At 68.2% G+C, this 20,613-nt stretch overlaps 2 protein-coding genes across 2 annotated transcripts in view; one reads left to right on the top strand and one right to left on the bottom strand.

Annotated features, from left to right (window-relative positions):
- The first annotated feature begins 5,058 nt into the window (after positions 1–5,058).
- NAT8L (N-acetyltransferase 8 like) lies at positions 5,059–12,985 on the top strand. The gene is made up of 3 exons (XM_061421028.1): positions 5,059–5,502; positions 6,774–6,938; positions 8,756–12,985. The coding sequence occupies exons 1-3, from the start codon at positions 5,127–5,129 to the stop codon at positions 9,121–9,123; spliced, it is 909 nt and encodes a 302-aa protein (XP_061277012.1). The 5' UTR covers positions 5,059–5,126; the 3' UTR covers positions 9,124–12,985.
- A 1,436-nt stretch (positions 12,986–14,421) lies between these two features.
- POLN (DNA polymerase nu) overlaps positions 14,422–20,613 on the bottom strand; it is a 148,808-nt gene continuing 142,616 nt past the window's right edge. The window contains exons 23-25 of the mRNA XM_061421027.1: positions 19,913–19,980; positions 16,794–16,855; positions 14,422–14,741 (exon numbers count right to left, since the gene is read on the bottom strand). Of these exons, the coding sequence (XP_061277011.1) occupies positions 14,568–14,741; positions 16,794–16,855; positions 19,913–19,980 (304 nt within the window). The 3' untranslated portion in view covers positions 14,422–14,567. The remainder of the gene's footprint in view (positions 14,742–16,793; positions 16,856–19,912; positions 19,981–20,613) is intronic.

The following is a 20,613-nucleotide window of genomic DNA, read 5'->3' as shown; positions in this document are numbered from 1 at the left end:
CGCTGGTGTCCTGTGTCCCTGCTCTGGCCACCAGGGCCCACCGTTGTCCCCCGGAGTCCCTGCCTGGGCCTGGGTTTCCCCACCGGGCAGCTCTCCCACCCTGGCACCAGGCTAGGGGTGTGCACCCGTGGGCACGGTGGCCACCGCCTTCCAGGGGCCTCCCCTGTTCCCTGTCTGCACCTCCTTTTTAGCGTGGAGGGTGCACTTGGCCATGGCCATCTCTGTGCCTGGCGCTGCTATCCCAGGTGGCCTGAGCTGGACACTCCTGGTCCCCTGCCCGGGAGGGCGACCCCAGTCCATGGCCCAGCCTGTCCTATCCTTGGCGTCTGGGTGCACACAGCTGTTCAGATGCTTTGTCCAGGCCCTTCCTTACCCCAGTGGCTTCCCAACCCTTGACCGTGACTTCCCTCCCGTCCTCTTCTCTTCTGCTGGACCCGCCCAGCCTGTGGGTGCTGCTCCAGGTGTCAGAACCACAGGGAACAAACCAGAGTCTTACCTTGGCTTCAAGGGGGGCTGAGCTTGATGTCTGAGGGTGAGGATGCCCATGGGCTGATTTCAGTCAGGCCAGAGCGAGGCCTGGGGGAGGGACAGCTGGAGCCGCAGGCAGCCTCAGTGGCCTTTGGGCCTGGGCGTGGGGGGCAGGGACCGGGGCCACCTGTCCTGGGGCCCCCAAAGGAGCAGAGGGTGGCAGAAACAGGCACGTCCATCAGGGCACTGCCAGAGAGTGGCCACATCCCACGGGTTGGCCTCCGTCATATGGCCATTGCTGGCTGCCAAGGAGCCCAGATTCTCAAACACGAGGATCGCTGAGCCCTTTTTGGGGGGAGCAGGCAGGCACTTCTTAGTGTAGCGTGTCCCAGGAAGTACTTAGGACACATTTAACCTGAAAATCACCGGTTTATCTAAAATCGAAGTTTAACTGGGCCGGGCAGCCCCAAAGCCTGGCTCCAACTGGGGCCCCTGTGAACAGAAAGGAGGGGTCCTCATGGAAAACCTCTGCAGGGGGTGCCCTTTGGGAGGAAGAGACAGGGCGGCAGGGGCCGCAGGCAGAAGGGCTAGGCGGCGGCAGAGCCGTCTGCCCGCAGAGGGCGGCGGGCGGCATGAAGGCCAGGCAGGTGGGCAGGCTGAAGTCTGAGCTGGACCTTCCTGGCTGCTGGCCGAGGATCGACTCGGGTTGGGGACAGAGTCGGCGTCGGGAGTGAGGGGCCAGGGCTGGGGGACAAGGGTGAGCAGAGAGGCCCAGGAGGCCGTGGGGCAGACAAACCTGGGAAGGCGCTGTGGAGAGAAGGCCCCTGGGGCTTGGGGGTGGGCGCGGGGAGGTGATGCCCCCGAGGAGGGGGCATTCACAGGGCAGGGAGAGAGCAGAGCCCCCGGCGGGGGGCTTTGGGCAGAAGCCAGCCTGTCGCAGGCCCTGGAGGCTGAGCAAGGCCCCAGGTGGGCCCCCTGGGGTGGGCAGCTCTGGCCACGGCAACCTTGGTGGGAGCAGAGTCCGTTGAGGTGGGGAAGGCCCGCTCGGGGGTGGTGCTGGAGAAGCCGCTGGGGCCCCGGGAAGGGTTTAGCCTTGTGTGCAGGCAAGGCCAAGGACATCCTGGCTCTGTCCTGAGCAGTACCGCTGCTTTCTGCTGACTGGACCAAGAGCGTCTTCGTGGCCATGTTGGGGCCACGTGATCTGGGACGGCGTCGCCTCTGGGGCAGCGCTTGCTGCCCCTGCAGACTGTTCACTCGATCATTCCCACTCGTCTGCCTTCGTCACGTCCGTCCATCCTCCAGCAGTCTGGTCCTTCCCAGCGTGTCCCCCCGGCCTGTGCCCTCTGGCTCCCAACCAGCTGGGCGTTCCCACTGCCCACCTTCATACTTCTCGTTCGGAGGCACTGCTTCTTAGATTCCACACATCTCGCGGTGGCCTGCCTGCAAGTAGCTTCCTAGACAACCGTGTGGTAAATCAGCCGTGTGAAAATTTCTGCGAGCACATTGGCCTCGTGATCCCCGCCACCCCCGGGCCTTAGCACGTGCTGTCCCTCTCCACGGAGTTCCCACGCGGCCTCCACCTCCCACCTCGCTCTTCAGCCCTCGTCCCAGCTTATTCTCCTTGGTCCCGAAGTCCAGCTGGAGCGCTGCCTCTGTGACTGGAGGCTCCTGCACCCAGCCCCCAGCCCCCAGGCTGTAAAGCATCGGGAGAGCAGAGCTTCGGCGGGAAGGCCGGGTGCTGCGTCACAGACTCCCGGTTAGGAGCAGGCAGCCTGGGTACAGCAGGCAGGTCAGGAGCGTCGCGCCCTCCCTGCCCTCAGGAGCTCTCAGAGCCCAGGGCCCAGCGAGCTGCCTGGCAGGTTCTAAGCAGGGGACCCAGGCCTCCAGCTGGGCGGCTGGTTTCTCTTGCTTCCTCCCTTCACGTTCTCTGGGAAGAGCCCCTCGGGCTGGGCCCTGGCCGCCGGCCCCAAGTCTGCTCCTGGTGCCTTCGCCTCCCAGGCTCCTGGCCCTCCGGCCCACTTCGCCAGCACCCCCGCCACCTCCGCAGCCCTCCCGGGTCCGCCTCTCCCTAGGATCCCGGAGACCCTCTCTGCTCTGGGTCCCCTTCCCCCAGGGTGGGGGTTCTCCCACTCAACGAACAGTCCGGTGCTGGGCCTCCTCCTCCCCATTCTGGGGTCTGGGCGGGGGTCTTGCTGTGCTCAGAGGACCCCCACTATCCCCGTTGGGGACCCGTGGGGCTCTGGTAGGTGTCAGGCCAGGGTAGTTGGGTCAGTCAAAGTCAAGAGGTAGGGGCTGGAATTTGTGGGGTGGGCCTGGGTGAGTGACCCTGGAGGTGCTGGCAAGACTGCTGGACTCCGCCCGCCCCAGGCTCCCGACAGCACCCAGGACCCTGCCCCCAGTCCAGCTGCGTGAGGGGACTCCCCTCCCTGGGCCCCAGACTGAGGCCGGGCGGCAGGGCCTGGGACTGCCCAGCTGCCCGCACCTCTCCCCTCTTCCTTCTCCCCACCTCGCAGCCCCTTGAAGTCCAGAACCCAGGCAGGCCTCCTTGGGGGCCAGCCTTGTCCCTCCCCACCTCGTCCAGGCGCTCTCCCTTCCCAGCCAGGGGCTGGACCACTGCCTCAAGGCGCCGTGGCCTTTCCCAGCCTTGTGTAGGCTGGAGGGTGAGCTCAACCCACTAAGGCAGGAGGGCGCCCTACAAGGTCAGGCTGAGTGGGGGCCCAGGCCCCCCTCCTTCTCTGGGCCTGGAGGGGCAGGGCTGGTTATGGACCCCGGAGAGACCTGGCAGCTCAGTTGGTAAAGAATCCGCCTGCAGTGCAGGAGACCCGGGTTCCATCCCTGGGTCAGGAAGATCTCCTGGAGAAGGGCATGGTGAACACTACAGTATTCTTGCCTGGACAATCTCATGGACAGAGGAGCCTGGGGGGCTACAAGGGTGGGACATGACTGAGCGACTGACAACGGCCAGCAGAGGCCACGGGCCTGTAGGGACCCCTGCAGACCCGGATCTAGGGGCGGGTGTCAGGACGCTGCCCCGGCGCTCCCACGCCCGCCCCTCTTCCTTCCTGGACTCCTTGCACGCTGTCCTCTGGCTGCGACCTTCCTCCTGCCGTGGAGCCGGCCATCCTCAGGATGCCTGAGAGCCCGGCGCGCGGCGCGGGGCAGCCCCGGGCGGCGTGTGGAGGGCTCTCGGAACGGCCGGATGAGGGCCCCTGACATTGTCAGTGATCCCACCCGGCTCTCCTGGAAAGTCACAGGCGGACCCCGGGCAAATCCTGACACACGAAACACAGCGAGTGCGTGACGCCCCAGCTCGGCTGCCCCTCCCGCTACGACCCAGCGCTTTGGGCCCCGGGTCCTCCCTTTTCTCACGCCCCCTGGGTCCCTCAGGGCGACCCCGCGAGGGGCGGTCCCTTTCCTGGCCTCTGGGTGACCGCCGCCGCCTCACTGGGCCCCAGCGGCCCGAGGGTCCTCAGGCCTGGAGCCCGAGGCTTGCTCTCCACTCTCGCGGGTGTGAGCTCCGCTCCAGGCCGGCCCGCGGGGTCACTTGTGGGGAACTGGGGCGACGCGGGGAAGGGGGGTGCGGGGATGTCGGGGGGCTGGGCTCGTCAGGCTCTGGGGGCGGGCCTGGGACTCCCGCCCTTCCCCTTCCACTTGCCCCCCTCGCCTCCTGCCCGCGGCGTCGGCGCGAGGGGCTCGCGGGGGCCCGGGGCGCGCCCCCCGAGCGCCCTCCCTGCACCTGCACCGAGATCGCGGGGCGCATGCGCGGGCCGCGGAGGGCGGGGGCCGAGCCGGGAGGGGTCCTGCGGGCCCCGCGCCCCCGCGCCGGCGCTGGGGATCCGGCATCCGAGCGCGGGGACCCGCTAGGCTGCGGGCGGCGTGGGCATCGGACCCCGCTCTGATCGCGTCCCCGCGCCGCCAGCCCGTGCGGCCCCGGGCGCAGGTTCCCAGGGGGCGCCGGGCGGGGCAAGCCGGGGCGCCCCCTCCCCAGGATCTCGGTCAAGCGCCGCGTTCAGACAAAGGGGCGGGAGACGGAGACAGACGCTTCCGTGACAGCGCCCGGTGGCCGAGGAGAAGGAGCAGGAGGACGAGGCGGTGCGGGGTCCGGTGGCGCGGCCCCAGGTCCGAGCGCTCACCGGCGGCGCGCGCGGGGGCGCAGGGCCCTGGCGGGAGGCGCCCGGCCGGGAGTCCCACGGAGCGCCCGTTCCGGGCCGGGACCCCGGCCGCGACCCCCGGCCTCACGCTCGCTCGTCCCCTGCCGGCTTCGCGGGGACTCGACCGCTCCGTCGCGCCCCGGGGACGCCCGCGCCGCCCCCGGCCGGCCGCGGTGCAGCGCCCGAGTGTGCCATCGGGCGGGCGCGGGGGCGGCGTCTGCTCCCACCCTCGAGATCACATGGTGACCCTCGGCAGCCAATGCAGTGGACGCTAGGACCCTGCGGGACCCCGGGCGCCGCGACTGCACCGGCGCCGCTGCATTATAAATACTTCTCCAAAATGCGGCGCAGCTCCCTGCGCGCGCCCCGGCCGCCCGCCGCCTCCGCCCCGCGCTCCTGAGCCGCCGCCGCTGCCGCCGCCGCCGCCGCGGGTCCGAGGGCGCCGCGCCCTTGCCCTGGGCCCGCCGCCCGGCCCGCGTCCCTGCGCTGCGCCGCCCGGCCGGGTGCATGCATTGTGGGCCTCCCGACATGGTCTGCGAGACGAAGATCGTGGCCGCCGAGGACCATGAGGCGCTGCCGGGGGCCCAGAAGGACGCGCTGCTCGCCGCCGCCGGCGCCATGTGGCCCCCGCTGCCCGCTGCCCCCGGGCCGGCCGCCGCCCCCGCCGCTCCCCCGCCCGCGCCGGGCCCCCAGGCTCTCGGCGGCGCCGGGGGCGCGGAGCCGCCCGAGGGGCGCGGCGTGTACATCCGCGAGTTCCGCGCGGCGGAGCAGGAGGCGGCGCGCCGCATCTTCTACGACGGCATCATGGAGCGCATCCCCAACACGGCCTTCCGCGGCCTGCGGCAGCACCCGCGCGCGCAGCTGCTCTACGCCCTGCTGGCCGGTCAGTGCGCGGGGACCCGGCGGGGCGGCGGGGTCGGGGCCGCGGGGTGCACCCCGGCCTGCCGCAGTCTGCGCCCGCCCGGCCCTCTGGGGACCCGCACGGGGCTCTCTCCGGCCCTCTTGTCCCCGGCCCCCCCCCCCCCCCACCTCGGCCCCGGGCCTCTGCCCGGGAAGGAGGCGGACCGCTGCCTTCCCCTTGGACGCGCACGTTCTGCGGCGGCCCCGGGGCGAGGTGGCCCCCGGCGCTGGGGCCGGTCCGGGCTCCGGGCCAAGGCGCGCTGGGCGGGGGCGTGGGAACCGGTGTGGGCCGGGTGCAGGGGCTGCGGGCGGGGAGGACTGGGGTCTCCACCCGCGTCCCCTCCCCGGTCATCCCGGGTGGGGGCGGGGGAGCAGCAGGTAGCGCCCGCCGCCGAGGCCCCGCGCCCGGCGCGTGTAACTATATATAATCCACCCGGCGGGGGAGGTTGCCTCGCCGGCTCCAAGTGCTAATTTATGAGGGGCAGGCAGCCAGCTCCCCGGGGTGCCGGGCGGAGGGAGCGCGCCGAGGAAGCGGGGCGAGAGGCGGTGGGCCTGACGCGGGCGCCCCCATGGGGGCCTTTGAGCCTTGGCCCCTTGAGGCCTTGCAGCGGGAGGGCGATTCTCCCCATTTTGTAGATGTGGAGCTTGAGGCTGGGCGGGTGGGACTTCCCAAGGTCACGCAGCAGAGGCCTTTCACTGCAGGCACGTCTGCCTCCGAGCGCTGGAGGCCCGGTTCGGCCTTCCTCCCTGGCCCCTGCCCTCACGACGCCCAGAGGCCGGCCCTGACGGTTCTTGGCTGGGGTGGGGCCCCCCAAGTTCCCAAGAGAGGGACGGTGCCTGGCCTGCCGGCTCTTTGACTCCCCCCAGCCTCATGTAGGCCAGGATATGGACCCAGCTAAGGGTCTGGGGTGATGGGCAGGGCTCCCCGCCTCCGTAGTCATGCCCTGATCTGTGCCTGCCAGTGGTTGAGGGCAGTCTGCCAGGGGCCGCTGCTGTGCTCAGGACACTTGGAAGTCCTGATGTCAGGGGTGACAGCATCGCGTCCTCACGGATGAGAAGTTTGCCAACAGGGCCAAGTGGGGGCGGCAGCTGCGATGGTCTTTGCTCTTCCAGAGAAAACGGGCCGGGCTGTGCGCTTGGGGTCTTCTCTGCCCATGGCCCCGGTGGTTATCGACCAGGGGCCAGTGCGGTGCGGGACTCGGGTGGCCCGCAGGCCCCGCCCCAGAGGGCACTCAGCGCGCCCTCTCCCCGCAGCGCTCTGCTTCGCCCTGACGCGCTCGCTGCTGCTGACCTGCCTGGTGCCCGCAGGGCTGCTGGCCCTGCGCTACTACTACAGCCGGAAGGTGGTCCTCGCCTACCTGGACTGCGCGCTGCACACGGACATGGCCGACATCGAGCAGTACTACATGAAGCCCCCCGGTGAGGCTCCGGGCCCCGCCCCTGCCCCCGCCCCCCAGCCCTTCCTCCCCGCAGAGCCGCCCCTGCCCCAGCAGCCTCGGGTGGGCACCGGAAGGCCTGGGCCGGGCGCAGCGTGAACTGAGCCTCCTAGGAAGGAGGGCGCTGGCCGAGGGGTGGGGTGCCGCAGGCTGGCAGGGCCGGGCTGGCAGGACTGGGTCCTCCTCCCAGAGCGTCCCCGGCTTCCGTCCTGTGTCCTCTGAGGGCCTGGCGCTGCTGGCCCAAGCTGGCCCTGGGCCACGCTGACCCGCCCTGCTGCTCGGGCTGCTGCTGCCCGTTGCCTGGTGCCCGTCTCACCCCCCCAGGGGCCCATTCGGTGCGTCTCGTGGGTCCTGGGCTGGCCTGGAATGCTGGGGCCCTGAGTGGCAGGACAGGGGACCCCACGGTGGGGGGACGAGAACCCTAGGAGAACGGGGGTCTCATGTCACGGCTTCCACTTCTGGTCCCTGGGCCACTTATTAATCCCAGGGTCTTGCCCCGGACCTGGTTTTCTGTAGATGGAGGGGCTGGCACCTGCTCTGGAGCCATCTCCTCTAGGGAGTTTATGCTTCAGGCTGGCCTGGGGGCAGGGGCAGGCTTTTCTGTGTGCCCAGAGTTGGGATGTGAGGGTACCCCAGGTGCAGGAAGGTCTGTGTGGAGAGGGGCCTGAATGGCTGGTGAGGGTCTAGTAGGACCCTGGTGGGCGGCAAGGAAGGGCAGCTGGGCAGGGGAAGCAAGGCTCCCGGGGCAGGGCTGAGCTGCCCGGCGTGACCAGCTCCGGGCCATGGCGGCTGGTCCTTCTCAGCCCTGAAGCCACCTGGCAGGCCTTGGGCACCCTCGGTTCTGCGTGACCCTCTTCCAAGCCCAAACAAAGCATCTTATCAGCGTCCTGGAGCTTCAGCCCAGGTCTGCCTTGCACCAAAGCCTGGAATGGCCCCCCGTCTCTGGGGCGCAGTCCCCCTGGATGTGAGATCAGATGGGCTGAGACAGCTAGGGGGTCTGCAGGAAGACCCCACGGGGGCGGGGAGGCTGAGCGGCGGCTGACGGGCTGCACTGGGGCTTGTGGGGGCTGCCTCTGCTCTGGGGAAACTGAGCCTGTGCTGACCTCTGACCCGGGCTGGGTGGGTGGGGAGAGCCCGCGCCCCTGGCCAGTGGGCAGGTTAGTGGGTGGGGGGTGGTCATGCCCGAGCTCTGGCTGGGTGCCCGGGCTCAGTCTTGGGGTTCGGCGGTGAGGATACCTCCACAGAGGTGACAGGCCGGCGTGGCAGGGGGGTGGGGCATGCTGGGGAAGCAGGCAGGGGGGACCCAGCGGACAGGAGATGAGTGTCTTCCTGGTGGGGTCACATGAAGGTGCTTTAGGGGGAGGTTAGGCCTCCCATGGGGAGAATGTGGCAGTGCGGGCTGGTGTGGCTGTGGGCAGGGTGGGCACAGGCCAGGCTCCCTGGATGGGCACCATGCTGGTCTAGCCTCCTGGAGCCCCTGGGCCTCGGGTCACCGGAGGAGACAGCTCTCCCCTCCAGGCTTTGTCCCTCTGACCCTCCTGCGCCTCTCGGTTCCCCAGAGGTCTCCCCATGCCCCCTCCTGCCCTGCACCGGGCTGCGATGGGTCTGGGTCTGGGCCTGGGGGGGGGGGTGGCCTGACCACAGGGCTCGCTGCACAGCCTCGGGCCCAGGGGCAGGGTGGCTCCAGGGCTGCTGCGGGCGGCAGGCAGGTGGGGCCCGGTGCTCGGCCCAGAGGGGCCCTGCGGGCTGGCCGGCAGGCGGTGGTGCCCGTGGCCCTGACCTCCTCCCTGTTCCCCGCAGGCTCCTGCTTCTGGGTGGCCGTGCTGGACGGCAACGTGGTGGGCATCGTGGCGGCGCGGGCGCACGCGGCGGACAACACGGTGGAGCTGCTGCGCATGTCCGTGGACTCGCGCTTCCGCGGCAGGGGCATCGCCAAGGCTCTCGGCCGCAAGGTGCTGGAGTTCGCCCTGGCGCACGACTACTCCGCGGTGGTGCTGGGCACCACGGCCGTCAAGGCGGCCGCCCACAAGCTCTACGAGTCGCTGGGCTTCAGACACATGGGCTCAAGCGACCGCCACGTGATGCCCGGCATGACCCTCTCGCTGGCCGAGCGCCTCTTCTTCCAGGTCCGCTACCACCGCTACCGCCTGCAGCTGCGTGAGGAGTGACCGCCGCCGTCCGCCCTCCACCCCGCCCACCCGCCCGCCTGTGCCCGCCCCGCCCGCCGCCCGGGCCGCTTTCAGACGCTCACCTTGGTGTGTGTGTTGGGCTCCTCCCTTTTCGACACCACACGGTTCCTTGGCCGGTTCCTGGGGGATGCCGGGCCGGTGTGCATCGGTGACGCGTGGGAAGGTGGGTGGTCCCTCCAGCCACGCCCCCTGCCCGCCCTGCGTCGGGCCACGCCCTGAAGAGTGACAGCGTGGGCCGCCGCGAGCCCACGCAGCTGCTGGCCCCGGCCGGAGCAGCCCCATCCCGCTTAGCCCCGAGGTGGCCAGGGGCCCCGCCTTGCCCACCAAGCAGAGAGCCTCTGGGGTGAGGCCCCCGGCGCCCAGCAGACCCCGGGCCGGCAGTGGGGCGGGGCTCGGCCGTCCGCCCCCAGTGGGCGTGGCCTGCTGCGCCCCGGGCCCGGGCTGCCCACGGCCGCTTTGCTCCGTGCATGCCGAGGATGTGGCCTGGCTGCAGCATGCCGCATGCCCGCAGCCCCCTGCCCCCGCCCTGCCCAGACTGGACCTAGACTGGTGAGCGCCCCGGCCCGTGCCCCGCTCTCTGGAGCCCTGCTGTCCACCTCGCCCCTCGCTTCCCCTAGTCCAGCTCTGCTTCGACGTTGATCACCCCCTCTTTCCTTTCGGTACCTGCCCCTCCTCCGCCCGGACTTTGCTGATTGGCGTCGTCATCCAGGTGTGGTTCCCATAGCGACGTGTGGTCCAGCCGCGGTCAGGGCCCTCCAGGAGGGCAAGGTGGAGGCGGCCGTGGGGGCCCCCGCTCCCCCAGGGCCAGCTCGATCGGGCGTGGTGGCTGCTCCCGGACCTCCCTGGGAACTTTCTGCCCCACAGCGGCCGGGCTCTGTCCTGTGAATCTTGACCAACCCAGGCTGACGCCCGCACCACCAAGCCCGTAGCTTCTCCCAGCCTGAAGCCGACCTATTTTTTAATAAGTTATTTAGACAGAATAGCACTCTGCATGACTTTAACTCTTGGGACAAAACGGTAGTTGATACCTACACACGCACACACACACACACCTGTGTGGTCTAGAATCTGCACTACTTCCGGCCCAGTTTGGTAGGGGTGGGTGCCGGGGGATGGAGGGACACCCTGACTGAACGTCGTTTCTGCCCGGAGGGCACTCCTGGGCGGGTGCAGGCGGGAGAAGCTTGTCAGCAGCGTCCAATGTAGGAGCGGGGCGCCTTCCAAGTGCCCACTCGCTGCCCCAGGTCACAGGCAGGGGCTTTTGGGAGTGGGTGGCCCAGAGTCGGGGAGGAAGGTGGTGGCTGGAGGGGCGTAGAGGCCCGCAGAGGCCCCTCGCTTTGGGGGGGGCGTGGCAGGCCGCGTGGGCCACGGACCTGGGCGCCACGTGCAGGGCCCTGGAGGGCGCGTCGTCAGAGGCGCTTTGAGTCGGCCACGCCTGGCCACCCGAGGGGCCCTGGGTACTGTGAGCAGCTGAGATAACCTGCGGAACATTGTACAGACCCCGCGCTGCCCTGTACATTCTCCCTGGTGGCGCCCGGCCCCCGTCGGGGGTGGGAGTTTTGTAGACTGTACAGAAATCGGCCCCCTATTTTCTTGCAGCTCTCAGATTTTGTTAATCTGGATAATACAGACAGACGTAAAGTGTTTTAGCAAAACGGAAAACAAAGCTGTGCCTTTTTCCTCTTTCTGTTTGGTTTGGTGTCGGTTCGGGGCGGCCTTAGGTGGCGAGGGGCGCGGCGGGGCTGCGGCCGGCCTGGGGCCTGGCGGGTTGTGTTCTTGTCTGGTGGTGGCTCTGGGATGCTGCGGCTTCCTCCGGCCCTGTGCCTGTGGGGCCCGTCCCCGGCGGGGGTGCGGGGGCAGAGGGCCCTCGGCATCTGTTGGTGTGGACTGGAGCGCCTGAAGGGGGTCCTCCTGGCAGGGGTGTGGCCCCTCCTGTCCCCTGATGTCTGTTCCTGCTGCGTGGCCCCTGCCCCACCCCTGCAGATGGGCCAGGGGGTGCTGGGCACAGGCTGGCCCTCATCATCCCCTCGTGCCCTTTGTTGCTGCCAGGATGGACTCCAGGAGGGGTGTGGCAGGGGGGCCACGTGTCCGCAATGCTCTTGTCCAGCCGCCGCCCGGCCCTGAGGTGGGCAGAGGTGCCTGTGTGCCCCAGGCTGGGTGCGTGCTGAGCCCGGGTTGAGACCCCTGCCTGGCCAGCGTGTGGCCTGGGCTCCTGGGGGCAGGTCTCCCAGCTTCCCCCCAGCCTGGGAGCTACCTGCTCCACAAACATGCACTACGCTGTGAGTTTTATACCTTTGTAGAAATCCTGATGTCACTTCTACCTCTGTGAAGCGTCCCCCCCGCGCTCCTGCCTGGGGGTGTGTCTGGGCAGCTTCTCTGTGTTGGGCAGTCCTGGGCCCCTCCTGGCCCTGCCGGCTCCCGGGCCTCCCTGGGCTGGAAGGCCAGCCCTGGGCCTGGCACCGTGCTCAGGGGTCCGGCTTCCAGGCAGCAGAAGCGGGAGGTGGAGCCTGAGCACGTCTTTGTTAGACGGACCTGAAGCGCTGGCCCGATGGGCCCATCCGGGTCCCGGGACCTGGAGCGGCTGAGGCTCCAGCACTGCTGTACGGCCCAGCGTCCTGGCCCGTGGCTGGCAGGCCTTGCCCGGGTAAAGGCTCTTCAGGCAGCTGGTCCCGAGGGCGGGCGGCCAGGGCGGGTGGGGGTGTGTGTCGGGCCAGCCGGGTGGTCTGGCCCACGCAGGGCCGTGGTGGTGCCCCCGGGTCCCTCCGTCTGTGTCAGGCTGGCCTCCCGCTGCTGGCCCAGGGCGGGGGTGGGGGCGGACGGATGAGGGGCTTGGACGGGGAGGCCACGTGGTCCCGGGGCCCCCATCCTGCTCTGGGGGTCCTTTCTCAGAGACGGTCCCTGGGGGTGGGGGCTCCTTCCCGTGTCTAGCAAGGGCTTGGAGGTTCTCTGGGCCCCCAGGCCTGGTTCTGACGTCCGGGGCGTGCTGGAAGTGTGGGTGCAGTTGGGGGCTGTCGGCGTCGGGGCTGCTGGATGGCGGCCCTGGGCCTCCCTGGCGCGTGCCGTGTCGCCTCTGCTTTCGCGTCTGTCCGAAGCCACTGCTGTGCGTCATTCCAGCCCCTGAACCTGAGCTGGGGCCCTGGGGCCTTTTTGGAGTTGAGTTCTGGGCCGAGCACGGGCAGACCCTGGGCTGTATTTGCTCGGGGTGCGGACAACAGGCTCTGGCGGCGGCGTGAGGCCCGCTGCCTGCTGGCGTGGGATGCGGTGTTTTAACAGCAATAATCAGCCACTTCAGAGAAGGGGTGTGCCTGCGTGTGCGTGTGTGCCTGTGGGTAGGTGCACACACGTGTGCCTCTGTGTGTGTGCACGTGTGCAGGGGGAGAGCCTGGTGTCTGAGGGCTCTGGGGGGCCGGGGGTGCTTGGCCGGGGCGGGCTGGCCCCGAGGCCTCGTCTGCTCTCTTCCGGCCCAGCCAGCCTGGGTCCCAGCCCTCCTTCCTCCCAGGCTGAGGCTGCTGCACAGGCCCGCATACAGCGGGGGTGCCCGGGGTGAGCTTTTGCCCAGGGCGCTGGCACTGTGGGGAGGGTGGCCAGGGCAGGGACGCTCGGGGACACTCTGCAGGCTGGTGGAGGTCAGATCTGGGGACGAGGCCCAGGCGGGCTGCTGTCGCTTGCTGAGTCCGCTGTCAGTGTGGCGTTCGGGAGGGCCCCAAGGGGCACCGAGTTCCGGGGGCGCAGGCTGCCGGGCGGGGGGTCCCTGTGAGCCGCGGGAGGGGCCGCAGCCACAGCCCTGCACTTGCCCGGCCCCTGATGCTGCTGTTTTTCAATAAAACCCGAGCTGATGGAACCATGCTCCATGCTTTCTTGCCGCGTCCTCTGTGTAACCCTGGGCCCAGAAGGGCTCCTCCCTGAGGTGCTGGGCTTCCCCCCGACCCTGGGGCGGGGGTCAGTGGTGGGGCAACCCATGGGCAGGGGAGGCCCCCGCTCCTGTGTCTGTGGCCCCGACCTGGCTGCCCTGCCAGCTTGCCGTCTGCCTGCCTGTCTGACGCTCCTTGGAGCCGTGGGCTCACGGGATGGGGTGAGGGGTGGGGCTGGGTGGGACCCCCAGGTCCTGTAAGGAGGGGCTGTGGTGGGGTTGGGGTGTCAGCCAGGGACGGGGACACTGAGACCCCGGGGGGAGGTGCCCAGCATGCCCCGGGGCTGCTGAAGCCCACCAGTGTGACAGCCCCCACGGCGGGCCCTTCCTGCCGGGGCCACCTTCCGGGTGGGGGCGCACCCCCTCCGCCCTTGGGGCATCCAGTGCGCCCCCTTCTCTGAGTCTGACTGGGTCCCACCTGCCCCACAGGGCTGCCCACACCCACAGCGGCCTGGCCTGGCCCTGGGACGGCACTCCCGGGACGGTCACTGGTCTGCGCGAGGTCCTCCCCAAGAGGAGGCAGTGGTCTCTGCCTCTGCGGTGACGGCATGAAGATGGGCTGTCGCTCAGACGTCGACACACGCTGGACACAGTGGCGTGGGGGGGCCCTGCGCCCCCCAAGAGGGTCAGGCGCGGCCATCAGGCCCTGCGTGCCCCGGGGGACCAGCGACGATTTGAAGCCTTGATTAGAACGGGCCTGGGCACGGTGAGCGGTGACGACCCCGTCACCTGGAAGAGTGAGGCCGTGTCCTGCAGGCTCAAGTTGCTGTAAGGCCAGGGTCCAGGCTGGGGCAGGGGGCCTGCTCCCCTCCTGGAGGGGCTCCCCTCGGCCCTGCCAGGTGAGCACCGTGCCCCCCTTGGTGGGGGCTCTCGGAGCCGGGACCCAGACCAGGATGCAGGGGTGAGGCTGCACGGGGTGGGGGGGCCCTGGGCTGAGCCAGGGTGGGGCAGGCCTGCTGGGGCCCGTCCAGCAAGGCGACCTCTCTGGCCGCAGTGTCCCTGTCATCCAAGGTGGGGCGTCTGTGTCTCAGGCCACGGAGAGGCTCTGGGGTGCTCAGGCCAGACCCTCCCTTGGCCCCGGGGTGCCTGTGAGAAGCAGCTGGCAAGCACCTGGGCACAGGCCCCTCCGGCCCTCAGGAGGGTGGTCGAGCTCTCAGGAGGGTGGTCGGGAGGTGCTCTCCACTCAGCTCACCGCCACCCGCGGGCCCGCTCGGGGGCGCTGGGAGCCAGGCTGCTGGCTGCTCCCGGCTCCTGTGAGGTGCTGAGCAGCTGCCTGGCGGGGGGACCCAGACTTGCCCCAGTGCTCGTCCTGACTGAGGGGCCAAGGGCTGCGGGCCCGGTTTCCCACCCCCAGGAAGGATTCACAAAGACAGGTCAGGACAGCTCCTCCAGAGGCGTTTACTGCAGGCGGCCCCAAGGGAAGGTGGCTGTGACCGCTCATGAAGCTCTGGCCTCCGGGAGGCCGCACCGCCGGCTGGTGGACCCCGGCTCTCTTCTCCGCTGTTGCCTGGGGCTACGGACCGAATGAAGGCAAAAAATGCAGGCGCGGGGGTCGGCGCTCCGGGGCTGGCCGGGGCCCAGATGTTGCTTGGAGACTCGGCGGGACGTTGGTGGGGCCCGGGGCCCCCTGCAGGGGCACCAGGTGTCCCCACGAGCGGCCTGCACTCAGGCTCACCTTCAGAGGCACCTGTGCAGGCAGCAGAGGTGAGTGCCCAGCCTTCCTGGCCACCTCCCGGGCCCCCTGGAAGGTGGACCAGGGCCCATGGTGCACAGGCAGCCCCTTGCCCAGACACGCGACTAGACACCCTGGCAGTTCTGCTAGGGACAGATGCATACTCACACACACGCATATGCACACACACACACACACACACACTCATATACACATTCACACTCTCAGATACACACACATGCACATACACATTCAGACACATACCTTCTCACACACTCGCACTCACACTCTCAGATATATGCACACACACATACACACTCATACACAGATGCATACGCACACACACACGCTGTTATACATTCACACACTCTCAGATACACACGCATGCACTCACCTGCACACACACACACACACACATACACTCAGGCACTCACACACATGCACACACGCTCTATACACACATTCACACACTCAGATACACACGCATGCACTCACACACACACACACACACACACACACTCTCAGGCACTCACACACATGCACACACGCCCTATACACACATTCACACACTCAGATACACACGCATGCACTCACACACACACACACACACTCTCAGGCACTCACACACATGCACACATGCCCTATACACACATTCACACACTCAGATACACACGCATGCACTCACACACACACACACATACACTCTCAGGCACTCACACACATGCACACACTATACACACATTCACACACTCAGATACACACGCATGCACTCACACACACACACACTCTCAGGCACTCACACACATGCACACACGCTCTATACACACATTCACACACTCAGATACACACGCATGCACTCACACACACACACACATACACTCTCAGGCACTCACACACATGCACACACACTCTATACACACATTCACACACTCAGATACACACGCATGCACTCACACACACACACACACATACACTCTCAGGCACTCACATGCACACACGCTCTATACACACATTCACACACTCTCAGATACACATGCACACACGCACATTCACATACTCATACATTCACACACAGATACACATGCATTTACACGCACATTCACACATGCACACATACATTCATGCACATACACTCTCAGGCACTCACACTCATGCACACACACTCTTACACATACATTCATACAGTCTCAGATACACACACATGCACCCACACACATTCAGATACACACACTCTCATGCACTCACACATACACACACATTTAGACACACACTCTCACACACACTGGCAGGCTTACAGGCTCCAGAATACCCACCCCGTCGTGATGCCTCAATCTTGGTTGAGCCCCTTCACCTGCCAGGGCCTCTGTGCGGCAGGGAGGCCTCAGGGGCTGGGCCAGGCGAGGGGGTCAGGGATGGGCGTGTCCCGGCGCCCTGTGGGCACCAGCTCCAAGGTGTGCAGAGGGCCCTGGAGAGCTCTCCCTGGGACCTGATCCTGAGTGGGCCCTGACCACAGCTCAACAGCTCCGTCCCCACTTGAGGGTGGGGAGCACTGCAGTGGCCACCACGGGGCTACTAGTGGGGTGAGGTCAGGCTTCCTAGGCTTCCAGGGACCTTGGGGTCCCCACATCTCCACCCACCAGGAGGACAAGCACAGACCACCCTGGATGATGGGTGGTCCCACCCCTGGCTGGGCCCGGGGGTGCTCCTTCCCACTGCCAAGCTGCCACCCACAGGGCGAGGTCGGGATGAAGTGAACAGGGCACGCTGCACAGAGCAGGCCGCTCCCAGAGGAGCTGAGGGGAGACCGGCCCTTTCTTGCCACGCTTCCAGCGGCTCCAAGCTGCCTGCGGTCCCTTCGGGGGGCGGTCTGCATGGCTTCGAGGCCTTCTGCCCGCTTGTTACCCTCCACCTCCCACACCTCCTGGAGAAGCCGGGGCCTGGAGCTCTTCCCATGAGGACCCGGGGCCCCTCTGAGGGCCGCCCGCCAGCGCTTTGGCTGGCACGGGCCTGGTGGGGGCTGGGGGAGGGCTGGCAGGACTGAGTGTGGCCCGCAGCTCCGCCCCTCACCTGAAGCTGCAGCTCCAGCGCCGGCACGTGCTGCAGGGCTTCCATGGTTCCCTGGACAAGGGCTGGACAGAGCAAGACGGAGGCCGCTCGAGTCCACGGGCAGAGCCATGCCAGGAGGACACTCGGCCCCGGCTCCCCAGTCCCCCTGAGTCTACAGGGTCCCCCCGAGTCCACAGGGTCCCCAAGTCCACAGGGTCCCCCCAAGTCCACAGGCTCCCCTTGAATCCACAGAGTCCCCCCGAGTCCACACGGTCTCCCTCATTCCACACAGTTCCCCAAGTCCAAAGTCCCACTGAGTCCACAGTCCCCCTGAGTCCACAGGCTCCCCCCAAGTCCACACGTTCCCCCCGAGTCCACAGGGTGCCCCCGAGTCCACAGGGTCCCCCCATGTCCACAGGGTCCCCCTGAGTCCACACGTTCCCCCCGAGTCCACAGGGTGCCCCCGAGTCCACAGGGTCCCCCCATGTCCACAGGGTCCCCCTGAGTCCACACGTTCCCCCCGAGTCCACAGGGTGCCCCCGAGTCCACAGGGTCCCCCCATGTCCACAGGGTCCCCCTGAGTCCACAGGTCCCCCCGTGTCCACAGGGTCCCCCCGAGTCCACACGGTCCCCCCGAGTCCACAGGTCCCCCTGAGTCCACAGGCTCCCCAAGTTCACAGGCTCCCCCGGCCCACAGCGCCACAGTCCCCACCGCTCGAGCAGCCCCGTGGTTCTTCCTGACGGCTTCCAGGTCCCACTGGCTGCATCATGCTTGAGGCACCTTAATTGGCCCAGCTGCAGGCAGTGGGGAGCAGGGCCCTTGGCCCCCAGGGGCGCCGTAGCCTCCCCACTTCTCTGCCGCTGCTCCCCACCCCCCACCCACTGACCACCCCCCGCCGATGGCCAGGCTGGAGCAGCCCAGGTAGGATGGCCTGTGTTCCCACTGAAACCCCTGTGAGGGTTCAGGTGCCAGCGAAGCCGCAAGGACAGCTGGAGTCACCGGGGGCTGGTGGCCCGTCGCCGGAGGGTCTGGGGACGGGAGCGGCCCACGGCGGGGTCGGCCAGCTCGGGCTTCCTCAGCGTTTGCGCCAAGCCCTGTGCCCCAGGATGAGAGGACATTCCTCCCATCCCGAGTCAGCTGGCGCTTGGGTACAGAGACTGCAGGAGGCTGCTGCCTGCCCCACCACGGCCTCGGGGCTCACAGCGGTCTCGTGGGGCGCTGGGCCCGGGGCGCCAGCAGTGGCACCAGCAGCTGCCCCTGTGCTGGCAGAGGACCCTGGTGGTGACGGGGTTGGGTCGGGCTGGGGTCCCCAGCCTGCTCTCCGGGCACCGGCAGAGGCCCCGGTCTCCCTGGGGACTGCAGGGGGTCCAGGGCTTCCCGCGGGGAGTCGGGACCTTGGCCCCTCACTGGGTGTGCAGGCGCCACCAGGCCCTCATGTGTCCCCCGCCTTTGTGAGATGGACCCGCTGAGGGACCTCAAATAAGCAGTGGGCGGAGCTGGCGCTCCCTGTGGTCACCCGCGCTTAGAGCCCGCTCCGCAGGGTCCCTGAGGGCAGGGACCCAAGTGCCATGCAGCCTCAGCCAGTGTCTGCCCCCTGGGCCCCACTGGGTATGTCGTGCCCACCCAGCGTTCAGAGATGAAACCCAGCCCCGGCCACACCAGGGTCACCTGTCTCGTGGTCCCTGGCTGGATTGTGACCCCGGGGCACCCTGAGCACAGCGCCAGATGGTGGCTCCCAAGTGCAGGTGGGAGGCCCCGTGTGTCTCAGGGAGCCTCGCCACCTGCCTTGGAGGCCACCTGCCTTGGAGGCCAGCGGCCGCCCCCATGACGAGGGGGACAGGACTGTTCCAGATGTGGGACTTTCTCTTTCCTTTGTAACCAGCAAGGCAGCGCACAGCATTCCCTTCAAATGGTTTGTTTCAGACTTGTCATTTCCAAACCCACAGCCACCGTGTAGGATGGGACCCTGTGTGGGGTGGGTCCGTGCAGGGTGGGGTCCCATGTAGGGTGGGTCCGTGCAGGGTGGGGTCCCATGTAGGGTGGGGTCCCATGTAGGGTGGGGGCCCATGTAGGGTGGGTCCATGCAGGGTGGGTCCGTGCAGGGTGGGGTCCCATGTAGGGTGGGTCCCATGTAGGGTGGGTCCGTGCAGGGTGGGGTCCCATGTAGGGTGGGTCCGTGCAGGGTGGGGGCCCATGTAGGGTGGGGTCCCATGTAGGGTGGGTCCGTGCAGGGTGGGTCCGTGCAGGGTGGGGGCCCATGTAGGGTGGGTCCGTGCAGGGTGGGGGCCCATGCAGGGTGGGTCCGTGCAGGGTGGGGTCCCATGCAGGGTGGGTCCGTGCAGGGTGGGGTCCCATGCAGGGTGGGTCCGTGCAGGGTGGGGTCCCATGCAGTGTGGGTCCGTGCAGGGTGGGGTCCCATGTAGGGTGGGTCCGTGCAAGGTGGGGTCCCATGTAGGGTGGGTCCGTGCAGGGTGGGGTCCCATGTAGGGTGGGGTCCCATGTAGGGTGGGTCCGTGCAGGGTGGGGTCCCATGCAGGGTGGGTCCGTGCAGGGTGGCCTCCCCACTGTCGGGGTGGTCCCTGGAGGTGGGGGCACTGAGGCCCGGAGTCTCTCCTTTACAGGCAGGTCTGCAGGCAGGTGGTGGCGCTGGGGGGGCGTGGCCAGTTGTCCCCTGAGAGCCGGTGGAGCTGGGGACCCAGCCCTGAGACCCCTGCCCGGCCTCCCACCTCCACCAGTGGGGCTGGGCCGTCCGCTCCTGCACTCACGGGAGGCGGGAGGGGCCCCACGGCTGTGGGCACGGTTGCCATGGCAGGAGGCCTGGGCTCCCCTGAGGACCGAGTCGGGGGCCAGGCTCTGGGCCGACAGCCGGGGGGCGGACCCTGCCGCTGCCCCGCAGCCCGGCTCCCGTGGCGGGGGTCCCAGTGCTGCCCCCACCTTGCGGGGCCCGCAGCAGGGCACGCAGCGTTCTCTGGGGGCCGCTGGCTGGGGTGCAGCCCTCTGGGCCTCTCAAGGGCCCCTAGACCAGCCTGGGCATTCTGCAGGTGCCCCTTGCAGCAGGCCGGGAAGGGGCCTGTGAGCCCCGCAGGAGAAGCTTTAACTATTCCTGAAACAGGAGCAACCCCGGCCCCTGGGGGCTCACCTGTGAACTCAGGAACCTGTGAATCCTCCACTTCAAACAGCAGCTCATCGTGAATCTGGGCAAGCAACCTGCAAGGCACATGGAGGAGACCCTGGCGTTTGGGCCTCTGCCTGTGCCTGGGGGCGGCCGTGGCGCAGGGGGCGGGTTCCCGGGGGCGTGCATGGCACCCCACAGCGCTGGGCCATCCGCCCGGGCTTTGGCACCGGCAGCCCAGGAGGCTGAGGCTCGGGGGAGTGGGAGGACCAGGATGGGGAAGCAGCTGGGGTCACTGCTCCGTCACAGGACAGCCTCCGGGAGGAGAGAACGGGGCTCGGGAGGGAGGCGCCTGTGGGCAGAGGGTCAGCATGAGGGCCTGGGGCCCCGCCTGCCCCCTCCCCCGGAGGAAGCTGAGGACACGCTGGGGCCGAGCCTTTGAGAAGAGCCCCTGTCCCCACCCGGGACTTCCCTGGGGTCCAGTGCTTAAGAGTCTGCCTTCCAGCGCAGGGGCTGTGGGTTCCATCTCGCATCAGGGAGCTGAGTCCACGTGCCTCAGAGCAGCCACGCCCACGAGGCACAGGCACCGAGCCCAGGCACCGCAGCGACCCTGCGCGTCGCAACCAAGACTCAACACGGCCAAAGGTGGACAAACAGGGACACACGCAGAAAGAGGGGCTGAAGGCCCCAACTGCCGCTGTTCAGTCGCTCAGTCGTGTCCAACTCTT

The sequence above is a fragment of the Bos javanicus genome, chromosome 6, assembly GCF_032452875.1.
Source record: "Bos javanicus breed banteng chromosome 6, ARS-OSU_banteng_1.0, whole genome shotgun sequence".
NCBI classification, from domain to species: domain Eukaryota; kingdom Metazoa; phylum Chordata; class Mammalia; order Artiodactyla; family Bovidae; genus Bos; species Bos javanicus.
Note: the sequence above shows the minus strand (reverse complement) of the source record. Positions and strands in the feature narration are given on the sequence as shown.

What these genes read in the sequence shown, in the direction of transcription:
- NAT8L (XM_061421028.1), top strand. Translation starts at nt 5,127, where the DNA reads ATGCATTGTGGGCCTCCCGACATGGTCTGCGAGACGAAGATCGTGGCC. An exon ending in GCTCTACGCCCTGCTGGCCG is followed by an intron (nt 5,503 to 6,773) that starts GTCAGTGCGCGG and finishes CTCTCCCCGCAG; the next exon opens with CGCTCTGCTTCGCCCTGACG. An exon ending in GTACTACATGAAGCCCCCCG is followed by an intron (nt 6,939 to 8,755) that starts GTGAGGCTCCGG and finishes TGTTCCCCGCAG; the next exon opens with GCTCCTGCTTCTGGGTGGCC.